Below are 15,400 nucleotides of genomic sequence, written 5' to 3' on the forward strand. Positions count from 1 at the left end.
ATCAAGGAGAATATTACAAACAGCCAGGAAGAAACAATTTGAATATTGTGGAAACACAATCAGGATAACACAGGATCTGGCACCTTCTACATTGAGGGATCAAAGGGCTTGCAATATGATATTCTGGAGGTCAAAGGGGCTGGGATTAAAACCAAGAATCACCTACCCAGCAAAACTGAGTATCATGTTTTAGGGGAAAATATAGTCATTCAGTGGAATGAGGACTTTCAAGCACTCTTGATGAAAAAACCAGAGTTGAATAGAAAATCTGACATTCAGATACAAGAAGCAAGAGAAACAATGAGAAGGTAAACAGGGAAAAGAAATCATAAGGAACTTATCAAAGTTGAACTATTGACATTCCTACATGGAAAAACGATAATTGTAACTGATGAAACTTTTCTCAGTATGAAAATAGTTGAAGGGAATAGAAAAAAAAATATATATACACACACACACACACACACACACATACATGTCTATATAGGAGGGTATATGGACATATGAATACATATGTGAATATGAGAATATATGTTTACAGGTATACATAAATAGAGGGCACAGGACCAATTTAATAGGAATGGATGATACTTAAAAGGTGAAATTAAGAGGTGAGAGAGGAATATAATGAAAGGAGATGGGGAGAGACAGAATGGGGTAAACTATCTCATATAGAAGAGGCAAGGGAAAATAGTTACAATGGAAGGGAAGAACAGGAAGGCAAAAGGGAATGGGTCAACCTTATTCTCATTGAATTTGGTTTGGGGAGGGAATGAAATACACACTAAATAGGGTATCTCACCCTACAGGAGAGTAGGGGGGAAGGGGATGAGAGGGGGGATGATGGAAGGGAGGCCAGGCTGGGGGAAGGGAAGTTGGAAGCACCCACTTTTGAAAAGGGATGGGATCAAAGTAGAGAATAGAACAAGTGGGAGGTGGGATAGGAGGGAGGGAAATATAGTTAGTCTTTTATAATGTATCTACTATGGTAATGTTTTGCATAGCCACACATGTACAACCTATATTGAACTGCTTATCTTCCCAGTAAGGGTGGGTGACAAAGGAGGAAGGAAATGAATATGGAATTCAAAGTTTTAAAATAAAATGTTAAAAAAATATATTATATTATATATACACACACTATTATTAATACTATTTTACATGTAATTGGGAAATAAGATATATAGGCACTGGGGCATAGAGATCCACCACGCCCTACTGGAAAAGTCGAAGGGGATATGGGAGAGAGCAGATTGGAAGAGGGGATATCCTGTGGGTCCGCTATTTTGGGGCAGTGGGTAGGGGAGAAACAGGGAGAAAATTTTGTAAATCAAAATCTGGCGGAAATGAATGATGTAAACCAGAAGTTAATAAAGCATTTAAAAAAAAAAAAGAGAAGACAAAAGAGAACCCTTGTTCTAAAGCTCACAATCTAATGGGGAATACAACATATAAAAGAGATTACGTATAAGGTAAATAGGAAATAAAAGAGGGAAGGCACTAGAATTAAGAGGGTTTGGGAAAGGCTTTTTGTAGAATGTGGAATTTTAGTTGGGACTTAAAGGAAGCCATGGACCTTAATAGTTAGAGTAAAGGGACAGTATTCCAGGGATGGGGGAGAGCTAGAGAAAATGCCCAGAGCCAAGAAATGTAGCATCTTACTCAAAAAACAGCCTGGAAGCCAGTGTCACTGGACCAAAGCAGATGTCTTGGGGAGTAAGGTATAAGATGACCAGAAAGGTAGTAGGGGGCTACATTTATAAAGGCCTCTAAATGCCAAATAGAGCATTTGGTATATGCTCTGGAGGCAATAAGGAGTCATGGAATTTACTGAGTAGCAGGGTAACACAACTGTTCCTGTGCTTTAGGAAAATCACTTTAGTGGCTGAATGGAAGATTGATTGGAACGGAAAGAGACTGGAGGTAGGCAAACCCACCAGCAGGCTATTGCAATAATCCAGATATGATGTGATAAGGGCCTGCATCAGAGTTGTGGCAATGTCAGAGAAGAGAAGGGGGCATATTAGAGACATATTGCAAAGGAGGAATCTAGGATGACTCCTAGGTTGGGAGCCTGAGGACTGGGAGGATGATATTGCCCTCTATAGCAAAAGGGAAGTGGGGGAAAGGAGGTTTAGAGGAAAAGATAATCATTTCTGTTTTGGACATACTGAAAGGAGAAAAGCAATGATCAAGATTTTTTAAAAAAGGAAGGCAGACTTTGCAATTATATTCCTATGTGGTTCATTTCTATTCCAGGCAAAATTCTAGAACATATTACTTACTAGAGGTTTGTAGACATTTAGAAAGGGCATTAGTGATCCCTAAAAGAAAGTTTGACTTAATAAAAAACAGTTCCTGCCAGACTAACCTCATTAAATTTTCACCAATTCTGGACTTGAATTCTTACTTGGTCATGTTTGTTTAACGCTTTCTAGTTTTAAGAACATTCTCCTGATAGAGAAGATAGAAGCAAAACAGAAGTTTGGTAGTTCTGCTTTCTATGTCGCTTGCTAACATTACACAATCTGTCTCTAGCAGTGGATTTATCCCTTCCTTCTTTTTGCTTTGCAAATACCTAAAAAAACCCTTCTGGACTTTATCCTTCCTGATACTATTATTAGTTCTATGTCTCCCTTTTCATTATGAATATACATGAAATGTGTGCATATACATGTATATATGTGCGTACATGTGAAATGTAACATATGTACATATGTATGTGTGTATGTGTCTCCCCTTCTACCTTTGCACATATCCTTTTAAAATCTGAATTTACTGAAGAAACGTTTTTAGATATTTTTTCTTCTTTGTTGGGGTCATTTGCAACCATATGTGCAGAATTGCATAGTTGAGTCTTTTAATGTTCTTCAGGCACTTTCTCATATTTCCTGAACATAATGAATTAAGTTTTCTTGGCCTAAGCACTCATCCGTATTCCTATATGTTTCAATCCCATCTTTGGCTGTTAAGAAAATGAGGTCTCTGTCCCCTTCCAGGTTCTCATTCTCCGTATATCATCAATTGGTTCTTTATACCAGACAGAAGTCTAGCAACATTTCTTCTCATCCCTTTTTCTACCTTCTGAGAGATGAAATTATCAGCAAGTAAAAATTTAAAAGATTATCTTTTTTTTTTTTTAAAGCACAACTAGCCTTTCATTAGATGACTGGATAATGGTTGTTTTCTATCACCACTAGTACGTCTTGTTTCTGGGTGAGGTTTGTATCTTCATTAGGAAATGCTGTGTCTTATCTTGGGTTTAAGAAACTGACGTCACTAGCACAGGATGAGGGAAGGGTGGCTAAATAGTAGTGTGCTTCAAAAAGATATTGGGGTTTACTGGCCTATATGCTCAAAAGAAGTTAATAATGTGATATGTAACTAAAAAAAAAGCTGATTTGCTTAGGCCATGGTGAGAAGCAGAGTGTCTGGAAAGAGGTTATAATTCCACGATGTTTTGTCTTGGTCAGACTACATCTTAAGTATTGTGTTCACTTGTATGTGCCACATTTTAGAGAGGTCATTGGTAATCTGGAACGTCCAGGTAAGGGCTATAAGTATGATAAAAGACCTGTAGATTATGCTACATGAGAACTAACTAAAACTACTCTTAACCAGGAGAAGAGAGGAATTCAGAGGAATGGTATGGATTGGGGATTCTTGGTCAGGTATGGTTAGACTAGATGGTTGCTGAGATTTATGATTCTACAAGCATTACCCTCAGCCAGGGAAACAACAACAATACCGATGGGTGTTTATAATAGGCTTTATGAGGTTTGCAAAGTCCTTTAGATTCACTATCTTTATCCTCATTTATCCTGGGAAGCCTTGTGTTCTCTCATAGTGCTGTTAACTTTCTCCCCTCTTTTATCCTGATTCAAAAGTTCTCCTACCATCCATCTTCTCCTCAAGTTTGTGAATTTCAATTCACATATATACTTTACATATATTATATATATATGCTATTGCAGTAGTGCAAATCTATTAGAGCTATTTCCTCTGAAAATACACTTTTTAATGATGATATTGATTTACAATCTACTATTAGATTTTTAGCTCATTTTATATACTCATAGGCTATATTTTGATTTATTAACATACAAGGTCATAATTACTGTTCCCAATTTCCTTCTCTGTTATTTTACCCTAAAAATTACTGGGTATCTATTTTACTGCTATTCTTCCTCCATCACATCATATCTCATCTCCATAATATGGGTGAATTTTCCAGTTTTATATATGCACGACCATTTTCTCCCTCAAGTTGCAGTTTAAAAGTTTTCTTATTCAGATTTGGTGATTCTCCTTGCTCCTTCCCAAACTTGTTCTTTCTTTAGGATAAAATCCATCTCTTGTAAGCTTTCAGCTTTTCTGGTATTTCTTTCATCTCATCTTTTTTTCTTCCTTTTCATCTTCCTTGTTCAAAGAACCACTAAGTTGTAGCCAATCTCCCTCTAGAAAATAGGTAAGGAGACTGCTGAACATGTCAGGACTATAGTCATTCATGTGACTGCCTTCATAAGGAATACACAGAACATGGATGGCCAACCATTTTCTTAGAAAACATCAGGTTTAGAATACTATATCTCCTTCAGCAATGACACCTATGTTGGATGAGGCTTCAGGCAACAAACTGAAGACCAATCTATGTTTTTCCTGAACCATCCACAATGTCTTTTCATTTTTTTGTCCAATTTGTGTACTGGTATAAGGTAGATAAATATAAGGTAGACAAATATTTTTCAAAACTGGAGATTAGGACCTTGCCTGTCCATTGTAATATACAGAAAGTCTCAGCACTCAAAAGATATATTACATAATGAATCTGAAATGGACAGCATAATTCAAAAAGGAATGAATGGCAAAGAACTAAATTTACAAAATTTAGAATCTAAGTATGTTATTTTTTATGCAATTCAAAAAGAAAAAATGCTAACATCTCTTCTAGTTATAAAGACAACAAAAATATGGGCTAAAACATTAATTTCTTTGAAAACAAGGATACAACAACAGGAAAGTGCACTGTAGGCTTCAAACAGATGAGTAGCAATATCTAGTCTTTTGGAATCCACCGTTTGTAGGTTGTTGACCAAAGCCAACTTGTGCAAATGTGGTATAACAACTGAAAAAGAAAGAGTGAAAATGTTATATTTTTCCTAAAAAATTTCTTAATTAATAAAAATATATTTTGTTTATGTATAATAGTTTTCTGATGACCAGCATCTTAGTTAGTATATTATCGTCCTTTATGGAACAATAGACTGACTTGGGCTTCAGTCTTAGTACCACATTCAAACAAATATGTATTATATGTGTATGTGTGTGTGTGTGTGTGTGAAAACATATAAATAAACAAACACACACACAATTTTGTCCCACTTTAGAGGGAAAATTGACTGGTGGCATATTCCAAAAATATTATGAAGAAACGAGAAGGACCTAAGAAAGCATCTAAAGACAAAATATCACTGCTATATCTAATAAAAGAAGACTGCATTAATTTTTCTTCACTGTCTTTGATTTTCTCAGCCTGTGCAGTCAATGAAACAAATCTTCATCAGAGTTAGTACGCTATAACCCAGTGGTAACATCAAGCAGCATGGCTCAGTGCACAGAGCTGGCTTCAAAGCCATGAAGACCCAGGTTCAAGTTCTGCACATGAGAAACACTGGCAAGGTGCCCCTATGCAAGTAACTTAAGCATCTTAGTGTTTTAGGAAGCTCTCTAAGATTAAGTTGCAGAAAAGCTGTTGACCTGAATTGGTGGACGTATTTAATGTCTAGCAAATGAATTTCGTTAGACATTTAATACTGAGCAATTACTAATTATGAAGTATCAGAGACATCAGTGCTCCTTGTACTTCCAGCTTTTGGCATATGGTTTGTTCAGTAAGGATAATAATTATGATATACAGCATCTATACAGAACATTAAAGTTTGCAAAGTGCTTTAGATATATTATCCCCTATCATCCTCACAACAACCCTGTGAGGTAGATGATTTTATTAAAAGGCCAAAAGAGGTTAAATGATTTGCCCAAGGTCACACAATCCATACATTACCACCCACTGACCTCTGTCTAAGAAGCATACAGTGGAGTAGGTCACATGGCACACAGGACCACAGGGTCAGGAAGGTTCACAAAGGCTTTGCTGTTCACCATAATTGAAAGAATACTTTAAGTTAGGATAGTATAATGATTCAACTTACACTCATCTCGAAACCTGGGTTCTGCATTAGGGCCCACTCTTCCAAATGTCTTTATGATCTCTATATGCAGAGAGTGTTGGTCTTGATACTGAGGGTCTTCCAGGAAAGAAGCCAGCTGCATTTTCACTCTTTCCAGTAACTTAAAATTGACATATACATATAGTTAATAAATGCTCACAAATACATGGAGTTAACCAAAATAAAAGAATAAAGTTCAGATACTCAGCCTGCAATGTGGAATGAAAGACAATTAGACATTTCTTAAAGTGATCAGCGCAGTTAGCAGCACAGAACAGAGGCCAAACGTGTGCTTTACTTGTTCTGTTTGGTCTAGAAAAGATTTAAAACTTGGAAAAATCCACAAATGATCCTGTTAAGATGTTTTATCTTATTTCTGGCCAACCAAAATGTATAGTAATAAAGAAAAAAAATCATTATTACAAAAATATTTAAGGAAATGGAGGTAAGTTTCTAAGGTTTAGGATTTAAATTTAAAACTGCATTGCAAATTATAGTACAAGTTACCCATTTATTCACTTTTTGAATTGATGACTCATCAATGACTTATCTCTTACTCACATTTCCCTAAAATAATTTATTTTAGGATTTAAGAACATGTTGAAATTCTGGCAAGATGCAACCTCTGCAGAATATTGTGCTCACCAGTGAGATATCCAAGTGGAAGCATGAGAAAAAAATTTCTGACTCAAGAATATATCTCATTTTTTAAAACTCCAACAAACATTTGTTGACCATTAACTAATAAAATTTTACTACAGAATCACAATTCCAGAGTATTAAGGAAAGCTAGGACAGCAAAAAATTCAAAAGCATTTTTCAGAATAACACAAAAGAAATTCTGTTGGGACTGCTAGTTGCCAAAAATTCATTATACTAACAATACTATCAACATTGTTAAGAGTATGTGTCTTGGGATTTTAAAAGGTTACACTTTTGTGAATTTTTAAGTGGTTATATCACTGAAATTATTAAGTAGTGACAAGAAAACATTTGTAGAGATGGAATTATAATATTTTTATCTCTGAAGAGTCACTTGCTAAAGCATGTGAAGCAGTTACTGTAATAATTGGAAAGTACCAGGCCCAGACTAGTAGTTCAGTTTTTTGTATATTAGTCTCCTGCTAGAATTGCACATGTAGAGATGGAAGGGGCCTCGGCCTCCAAGACCACCTAGTCCATTCTCTTAATTTTAAAGGGGAGCAAACTGAAGCTGAGGGAGGACTGGGGGGCAGCTAGGTGGCACAGTGAATAGAGCACCCAGCCCTGGATTCAGGAGGACCTGAGTTCAAATTTGGACTCAGACACTTGACATTTACTAGCTGTGTGACCTTGGGCAAGTCACTTAACCTCAACTACCTTGCATTCCCCCCTCCAAAAAAAAAAAACTTGATTGAGGTCACACAGTACCAGAAGTAGGATTTGAACCCAGGGTCCCTGATTCCAGAATTAGAGCATTTGGATCTACTTGCAAGAGGTTTGAGAATAAACATATGGCCTGATACTTTATAGAGAACAGATATATTCTAGCCAATTTATCTCTAAACGTGTCAGTAGGAAAGCAGGATTTCTCAATGGCCGATGGTGTCTGACCCACTAACATGCTCCTTTCTCCCTTGATCTTTCTATTCTTTCCTTCCTCTAATCATATTTTTTCTTGTCACTTCTCAAGAGAGAAGGAATGAAGTTGTCTTGGTCACATCCTTGCCTGGCTTTCCAGAAAGATAAGAAGGATCACTTTATAGCACATTTATTTTCCTTTTAGTAGAAATATTCTCTATGGCAGAATACATGAAATAACTTGAAGCTGAAAAGTATGCATACATGTAACATAGTGAAATTTCTTTTTTTTAATAAGCAATTGGGGTTAAGTAACTTGCTCAAGGTTATATGGCCAGTTATTTCTGGGTGTGGTGCTAAATATCTGAGCCCAGATTCGATCCCCCAGGTCATCCCGACACTGGGGCTGGTGCTCTTACTCGCTGAGTCACCTGGCCGCCCCTAATATGGTGAAATTTAAAGTCACTTTAAAGAGGTCTAAAATAAGCTTCACTTATATGCATACCATAAGGTGCTCATCTTCTTTATGAAAATATCACCAAATAAAATGTGAAACAGAGCATCTCTGTAGAAAATGACTCACCACTTTGCATAAATGACTTGATTTTCTATTGTGTGAGGGTTTTTTGTATTTTGGCAGAAAGCATGTTGCACTCTGAGAACGTATGGGTTATATCTCAAATGATAATAGTGACTAGAATTCACTGTTCAAAATATCACATATACAAACTTTATTACATTTGAAAAGATAATCTTTGGGGTGGCTAGGTGGCACAGTGAATAGAGCACTACCCCCGGAGTAAGGAAGACTTAAGTTCAAATCCAGTCTCAGACACAACACTTACTAGCCGTGTGACCTTGGGCAAGTCACTTAACCCCAATTGCCCTGCCTTCCCCCCTCCAAAAAGAAAAAACAAAAGATAATCTTTTTGTATAAGCAGGAAAATATATTTGACAGAAAGATGACATTTTGATAATTTCCCAGGAAGTAAAATGTGTATTGACTGTCCCAGGGAGCAACTGTTACTTGGGAGGTCAGTAGCACTTTTCAGTTTCATAGCATTCCTACCTCTCTTTGAATAACTGTTTCCATAATGGTGCCAAAGGCAGGAATTGTGGCAATCCTGACAGAGCTGTGGAATAAGAAAATAAATAAACTTAACCATTCTTCAAGAAAACAATAAATAAAGCTAAAATATATTTAATATGGGCACAATTTATATTGTATTAGTTTCTAGCAATGACAAAATAAAATAAAAAAATAAAAAAATAAAAGTAGACCAGGAAGAATGCTCAAAAAGACAGACAGGATAACTTAAGGTCGCAGTCTGTGAAACTCACAATTCAGGATCACTGGATAAGGTAACAAGGGCCGGAGCAACCCGCTTGTCAACTAATGCTTCACTCATGCCTCGAAGAGTCAGCTGTAAACCAGTCAACATGCAATAAAAAATGTTTTGGTAAACTGGAATGAGAACTGGGTTAGCTGTGACTGAGGATGGGCAGGCAGACTCATTGGCCTTTCTTGGTTTAGTCACTCACAATAGACATTAACATGGTTAAGGTTTTGGTTCATGCTACTATGCTTACTTACTGGTAATGGCCTGTTAGTGAGATTAGTGAAGCATCCCTTTTTAGCTTGGAGGAAATAGTCCATCAGCATATCTGGATATTTAAAATCGAGTGAACTACTTTTATCTCAAATCTTTATATAAGATTCAGTAGATAAGTTTCAAACTAGTTTAGGCATACGATAAATGAGTAAACTTTTAAGCTCATTTTATAAGAGCATTTTAATTTGGCTCAATAACAAACAAGTGGTATCCTGAAAAGGTTAGAACAATAGAACAAAATTTAATATTTAATAAAAATAAATATAACTTAAAGATGCTTTAAGTTATAAAGAAGCACTCATCAATGTGATTTTTAAAAATACTGATGGCTATTTTTCAACAAACGAATATTAAAAGGGATGCTGAATGTATAAGTCAGGTAAGAAACTTACATTTCAGGATCACTGGAGAGAGTAATGAGAGCAGGAACAACCCTCTGAGCTACCAGAGTTTCATTCACCCCCTTCACCAACAGCTGATTGTTCGGCGCAGGGGAGGGGTATTCACAGGTGATGCACGTAAAGAGTGAGCACAGTACCATGGGAAGAAGAAAGGCATAACCAAGACAGAAGGAGAAAGAGAGAGAACACAAAAGCAAAACCAAAATTAGAAGCTAAGCATATATTGCTACACTAATGCTTTACAAAGGCAGAGGATGCTTGGGAGGAAAACAAAGCTTCAATGGCCTAGAAATCCACACAAGTTGAATCCATAATTAATTCAATGACAGTTTGTACTCTTGGGTCACATTTCATCATGCTGTCTACTTAAAAATAAACTGCAACGGAATTAATAAATTTAGTATTACTTTTAGGCTTTAAAAATGTTCAGTTAAAATATGACTCTGAGTTCAAAGTTAGTGTTCCAAATTCAAATCCAAAATGAATGTGTTTTACTATGACAAATAAGGTACAAACTGAATTGTGCTAACTAAACTAAAATAGCTAGCAGTTTGCAGATACCTAAAGGCCACTAAAACTGCATATATGCTTTATAACCATAGCAAGCACCTTTAAATTACTAAGCAGAGTTTCTGATAACAGACTGTAATGGGAATGCAAATTTGGAAGATCTTCCCTGCCCCTAGGCTAAAATGCACCTGAAGCCTGGGGAGGGAGGCTTGTTTTTCAGTAGATACTTCTTGATTGGCCAGTGAGTCAATAAGGTTGTTATATTCTCTGAGCCAGGAGAAGGCTATATAAGCCCTGATGTGTAGCTTTGTTTTGGGACTCACTTTGAGAAGTGTTCTGTGATTTGATCTGAATTCTGGGAAGCCGTTGTTGAGAGTCCCCCGGCTTTGAAAAACCCAGATGTGGAAACCCAGATGTTGACTGGGTATGGATGTAATGGTTGGACAGTTTGGAAAGCTGTCTACTTGATCTGTTAATGTCTTGATAATTCTGTCTGTGTACTTTGGAGTTTGGGGTGCTGACCTTTTTCCCCTGAACAAGGTAAACGATATATGTCTGACTGATTAAAGTAAGCTTGTTAACCCATTTTGAGTTGCTTTCCTTTAACAAAGCAGATCCAAGAACCTGTGTGGTAGCAGCAAACCCTGAGGACGTGCTTGGGGTGCTTGCTGCTACACAGACTACTTCTTTATTTTTCTCTTGAGGTAGAATTCAGAGTTATTAGGTCTGTGGTGTATATGAAAGGACACAGTATCCAAGCCAATTTCTATTGGTTTGTATGGTTAAACTTTTATAATGAGGTCTAATATTTTGTAATTCTTTAAATGTACCAATCATTTTTAAAAGCTAACAACAGCATCATTATCAATTAATTTTCTTTTGATTATGCCATCAATGGAAATATGATCTGATTTAATTTGATTGGAATTTAAAAAGAGCTGATGTTTATTATTTAGTGATTTTAACTACATAAATGGAGACTGGTGCATTTCCTCTTTAAATCATTCATTTTAATGAGTGAAATCTAGAGAAGACTGAACACTACCCCCCCTTTTTTGCCTTCACTTTCACAAAATGGAAATTTAGAGATGTTAATCAGACTATTTTATAGTTAGTAGAACTAGGTTTCATGCCAGATCTTGGTTATCTTTAGAATTTTTATAACTAAAATTCTTATCATTTCTTGCATTTGTAGTAGGTGACAACTAAATAACCATGTGAGGAAAAATAACAAATTTATGACTTGTTCTTTTGCCAATTTGAATATAATCTTTGGTTTAGCATATGGGAAGTACTGGATTTCTGGTATGAAATATTATAGGTATAATTCAAACCAACTTGCTAAATTTCAATATGTACATTTAATTTACTGGTCTTATCATCAAGACAAAATTTCTTAGCTACAATTAGTCTGCTTGTTTAAAAGTATAATCGAGGAGACTAATTCATGAATTTGCTAACTTTTCTCCCTGCTACTATCATTAAATGTCTTAGCTTATTTTGTTTTGGGAATAGCTTTGCCACAATATATTATTATTATTATTAGCACTAAACTTGATTTTAAGTGAAGTAATTTTCATAAAAGACCAAAAAAAAGAAAGTTTGGACAGGAAACAATGATTGCTAAGGCCTTCCATGACATAAAATTAATTAATTATTAACTGTATTGGACTGAATACAGGCCATAGTATTCTCCCTCCAACCCTAGGACCAAATTCACCTAAAACTACAATTTCAAGGCACTGGTATTATACAGGATTAGAAAACAATCAATTTAGAGATGGAAAGGACCTTACAAATCATCTGGCCCAATACTTTATTTCATAGAAAATGAAAATCAACCAATCATTTATTAAAAGCCATACCCTATGCTAGGTGCTGGCAACAAATACACATATTTAATATATTTACATATATTATATTATTATTATATATTATATAGAGACACATGTACATGAATGTATTCTAGTCATGGGGCAGTGTCAGTACAAAGCCATGTAGAAAGGAGGTAGAATTTCTTGTATGAGGAAAAGAGGAAGGCCACTTTGGCTGGATACCATCATGCAAGAGTGAGAATAACATTCAACAAAACTGGAAAGACAGGTTGGGATCAGGTTGTGTACAGCTGAAGTCCAGGAATGCTACTCCCAATTCACTCAAGGTCATGGATGTAGTAAATGGCAGAACTGAGATTTGACCACAAGTCTTTTAACTCCAAATTCAGCATTCTGTCCACTACACTGTGCTGCCTCCCCAGAATTTCATAGTACACCTTTAATTTTAGAGGGAGACCAATATTCAGACCAACACTTGTTTATACATGGTTACTTTTGTCTTCTCCATAAGATCCTTGAGGGTAGGAACTGTCTTTTGCCATTCTTTGTATCTACGGCACCTAGCATAGTGCCTGACATGCAGCAGACACTTAAAAATGCTTATTGACTACCTGACAACATGGCACATGTAAATATAGTATCAAATAAGTATCCTCATTTGAAAAATGAATGATTTTGATTTGTGTCCTTTCTAGCTCTAAATATGTTATACATACATATGTACATATATTTGAAGTTTATGTGCTTCTGACTGTATATTAAAATTCACTACTGTGGGGGAGAAAAAAGCCGAGCAAAGCAAATGGTTCATAAAGTCAGAATTATTTCAACCAACATGCAAAACTATATTGACTGCATTATCAAAATCAAATCCCAAGATATGATTATTTAGAAATTTGTAAAGTTTGGTTCTTGATTCCTTACTTAGATTCTTGCTTAACAAAAGTTTTCTTATTGGGAATATTCTTATGAATACAAAAAAATGACAATGATTGATCATGAGCCTCATTTATTCTAACAGAATAAATTTGACTGAAGTTCAAATTAAAGCACTGTGACTGACAAAAAATACTTGTATTTTTGCTTCCATCACTGAACCTAATTCATACTTAGGGGAAAAAGTTTATTGTATAGGATTTTTTCAAATCATAAATCAATCCACAAGCATTTCATCAATGTCTATTATGTGCTGGGTACTATGTTAAGTCCCAGAACTAAACCTTTATGCACAAACAGATTAACAATAGACCTAAGAAAGTAATAACTGCAGCAACAGCTTAAGCATGAATACAGTTTTCAAATCAGCAGCAAAAGCAAAGAGACAGACCCAAACCAGGCAAAAGGTATAAAAAAGCTAGAAAATGTATTTTTAAGAAATTATAGGGAGCATTCATTATTTTATTTATACAAACTTATTTTCATTCATTTATTTAAGAGTACTGAGAAAAACCATAAAGTATATATTATCATTAGGTCTTAACAAAATTACTACAATGGACTAATACTTTATGTGTGTTATTTAGTAAAACTTATAATTGCTTTTTCAAATTTGTTCTCAATTATTTAGAAGAGGAAATCATAAAAGAAATCTTCCAAAATGTTGAATCTGTAAATAGTTTTATACTTGTAGCATTAATTATATATTATTAATTCACATTACTTTCTGAGGAAAAGGATAATCTAATGAATTCTTCAGACAGAGGGAAATGTACTCTGAAAGTAAAACTAAAATCTTAATTTTCTATTTACCATGAAGGACAAGAATTGGAGTCTTTTTATATATATCCATATTGTGTGTGTGTAGTTATTGAGGTTATACCAGAGATAGTGACTTCCTACTTCCTTAGAACTACAGAAGACTTTTACAAAAATGTTAAAGGTTATACAGAATTTTTATACACCTACTTTATGTACCTGAAGATTTTAGAGGACATAATTTAAAAAATATTACTATTGATTTAGGTCTCTAATGCATCTCCTCTTTTTAAACTCTGGTAAGTTATAAATTAAGATTCATGGAGGAGTATTAAAGCAATCAATTTAACTTAGCAATACTGCTCTTATAAAACTACTAAAAATTTATAACTGGAGTACATGATAAGGAACTGGGGTGTTTTTAAGAGAATGTCAAGTACTAACTGATACACTGCACTTACAACCTCTATAACTAACATTTAAACATACTGTATTTATATATCCTTTCCCCTGTAATGCTGTAGGCAGGTGATGGGGCAAAAAGAACATGGGTCTATGTTTGTTTGCTTTTTTAATAAGATTAATCTGGATAGGTTGTATGAGTGGTGATTAAGATGTCTTTAATGAAAAACAGCATTTTTTTTTAAGCAATTGGGGTTAAGTAACTTGCTCAAGGTTACATGGCCAGTTATTTCTGGGTGTGGTGATAAGTATCTGAGCCCATATTTGATCCCCAGGTCATCCTGACACTGGAGCTGGTGCTCTTACTCGCTGAGCCGTCTGGCCGCCCCCAAAATAGCATTTCTTAATGAAAGTCACAGAAGGATCTAGAGTTCATAATTTGAGAGATGTTTTATAGGATGAGCTCCTTTTATTAATGTTATTAGAAAACAGGAAGGCATATTCAGAAAGATTTAAACTGAATTCTGAAGTCAGAAATAAAACAGGAAAGTAAAAGAAGCTACCATAAAACATCTTTTAAGGAAATAATTTGAATGGTCAAAAGACATTTAAATATGTGAAAACTACAGTGCAAAAGCTGCTCCATCACACAGTACACAACTTAGTACTGTTACAACAGATACGCATATAAAATATGCATTAGAATAACATACAGGAATTGTTTTTACATCCTCCCATTCCTTGTTCCCTGTTCTTTCTCCCACCTCCTCCCCTAAACGACAACTTAAACAATCTAATGAAACAGAAAACTTTGATTCACTTACCTCAAACATTCTAGCAGCAGTACATCTAACAAGTGCTGAAGTATGGACAACACCATACCACAAAACAGTCAAAAGCAACTCATGGTATGCTGGGTTTGCTCTATGGAAAAAAATGTTAAAATTAGGAGCAACAAAACCATAATGGCATACTATAGCAGCAGCTCACATTGATAACAGTTCTTTAAGATTTACAAAGTATCCTCTACAGCTCTGTGAGAAAGATAGTACAAATGGTAAAAATATTTTACAAACGATGAAATTAAGACTCAGGATAACTGATTTGCTCAAGGTCAGAAGGCTAATAAGTAGAATATAAGTTCCCCAAAGACA

At 35.3% G+C, this 15,400-nt stretch overlaps 1 protein-coding gene across 2 annotated transcripts in view; it reads right to left on the reverse strand.

Moving 5' to 3' along the window:
* The window catches only part of RELCH (RAB11 binding and LisH domain, coiled-coil and HEAT repeat containing), a 139,613-nt gene that overhangs the window by 17,758 nt on the left and 106,455 nt on the right, over positions 1-15,400 (reverse strand). The window contains exons 22-26 of one of the 2 annotated variants that reach the window (XM_069100247.1): positions 15,071-15,170; positions 9,132-9,214; positions 8,860-8,923; positions 6,213-6,351; positions 5,009-5,125 (exon numbers count right to left, since the gene is read on the reverse strand). In XM_069100247.1, coding sequence (XP_068956348.1) covers positions 5,009-5,125; positions 6,213-6,351; positions 8,860-8,923; positions 9,132-9,214; positions 15,071-15,170 — 503 coding nt within the window. Of the gene's footprint in view, positions 1-5,008; positions 5,126-6,212; positions 6,352-8,859; positions 8,924-9,131; positions 9,215-9,795; positions 9,879-15,070; positions 15,171-15,400 lie in introns of both variants that reach the window. The other variant, XM_069100248.1, reaches the window with a different exon arrangement.

This window comes from Petaurus breviceps, unplaced genomic scaffold, assembly GCF_028583685.1.
Source record: "Petaurus breviceps papuanus isolate PSGF00001 unplaced genomic scaffold, PetGlider_PUasm1.0 38, whole genome shotgun sequence".
Taxonomy (NCBI): Eukaryota; Metazoa; Chordata; class Mammalia; order Diprotodontia; family Petauridae; genus Petaurus; species Petaurus breviceps.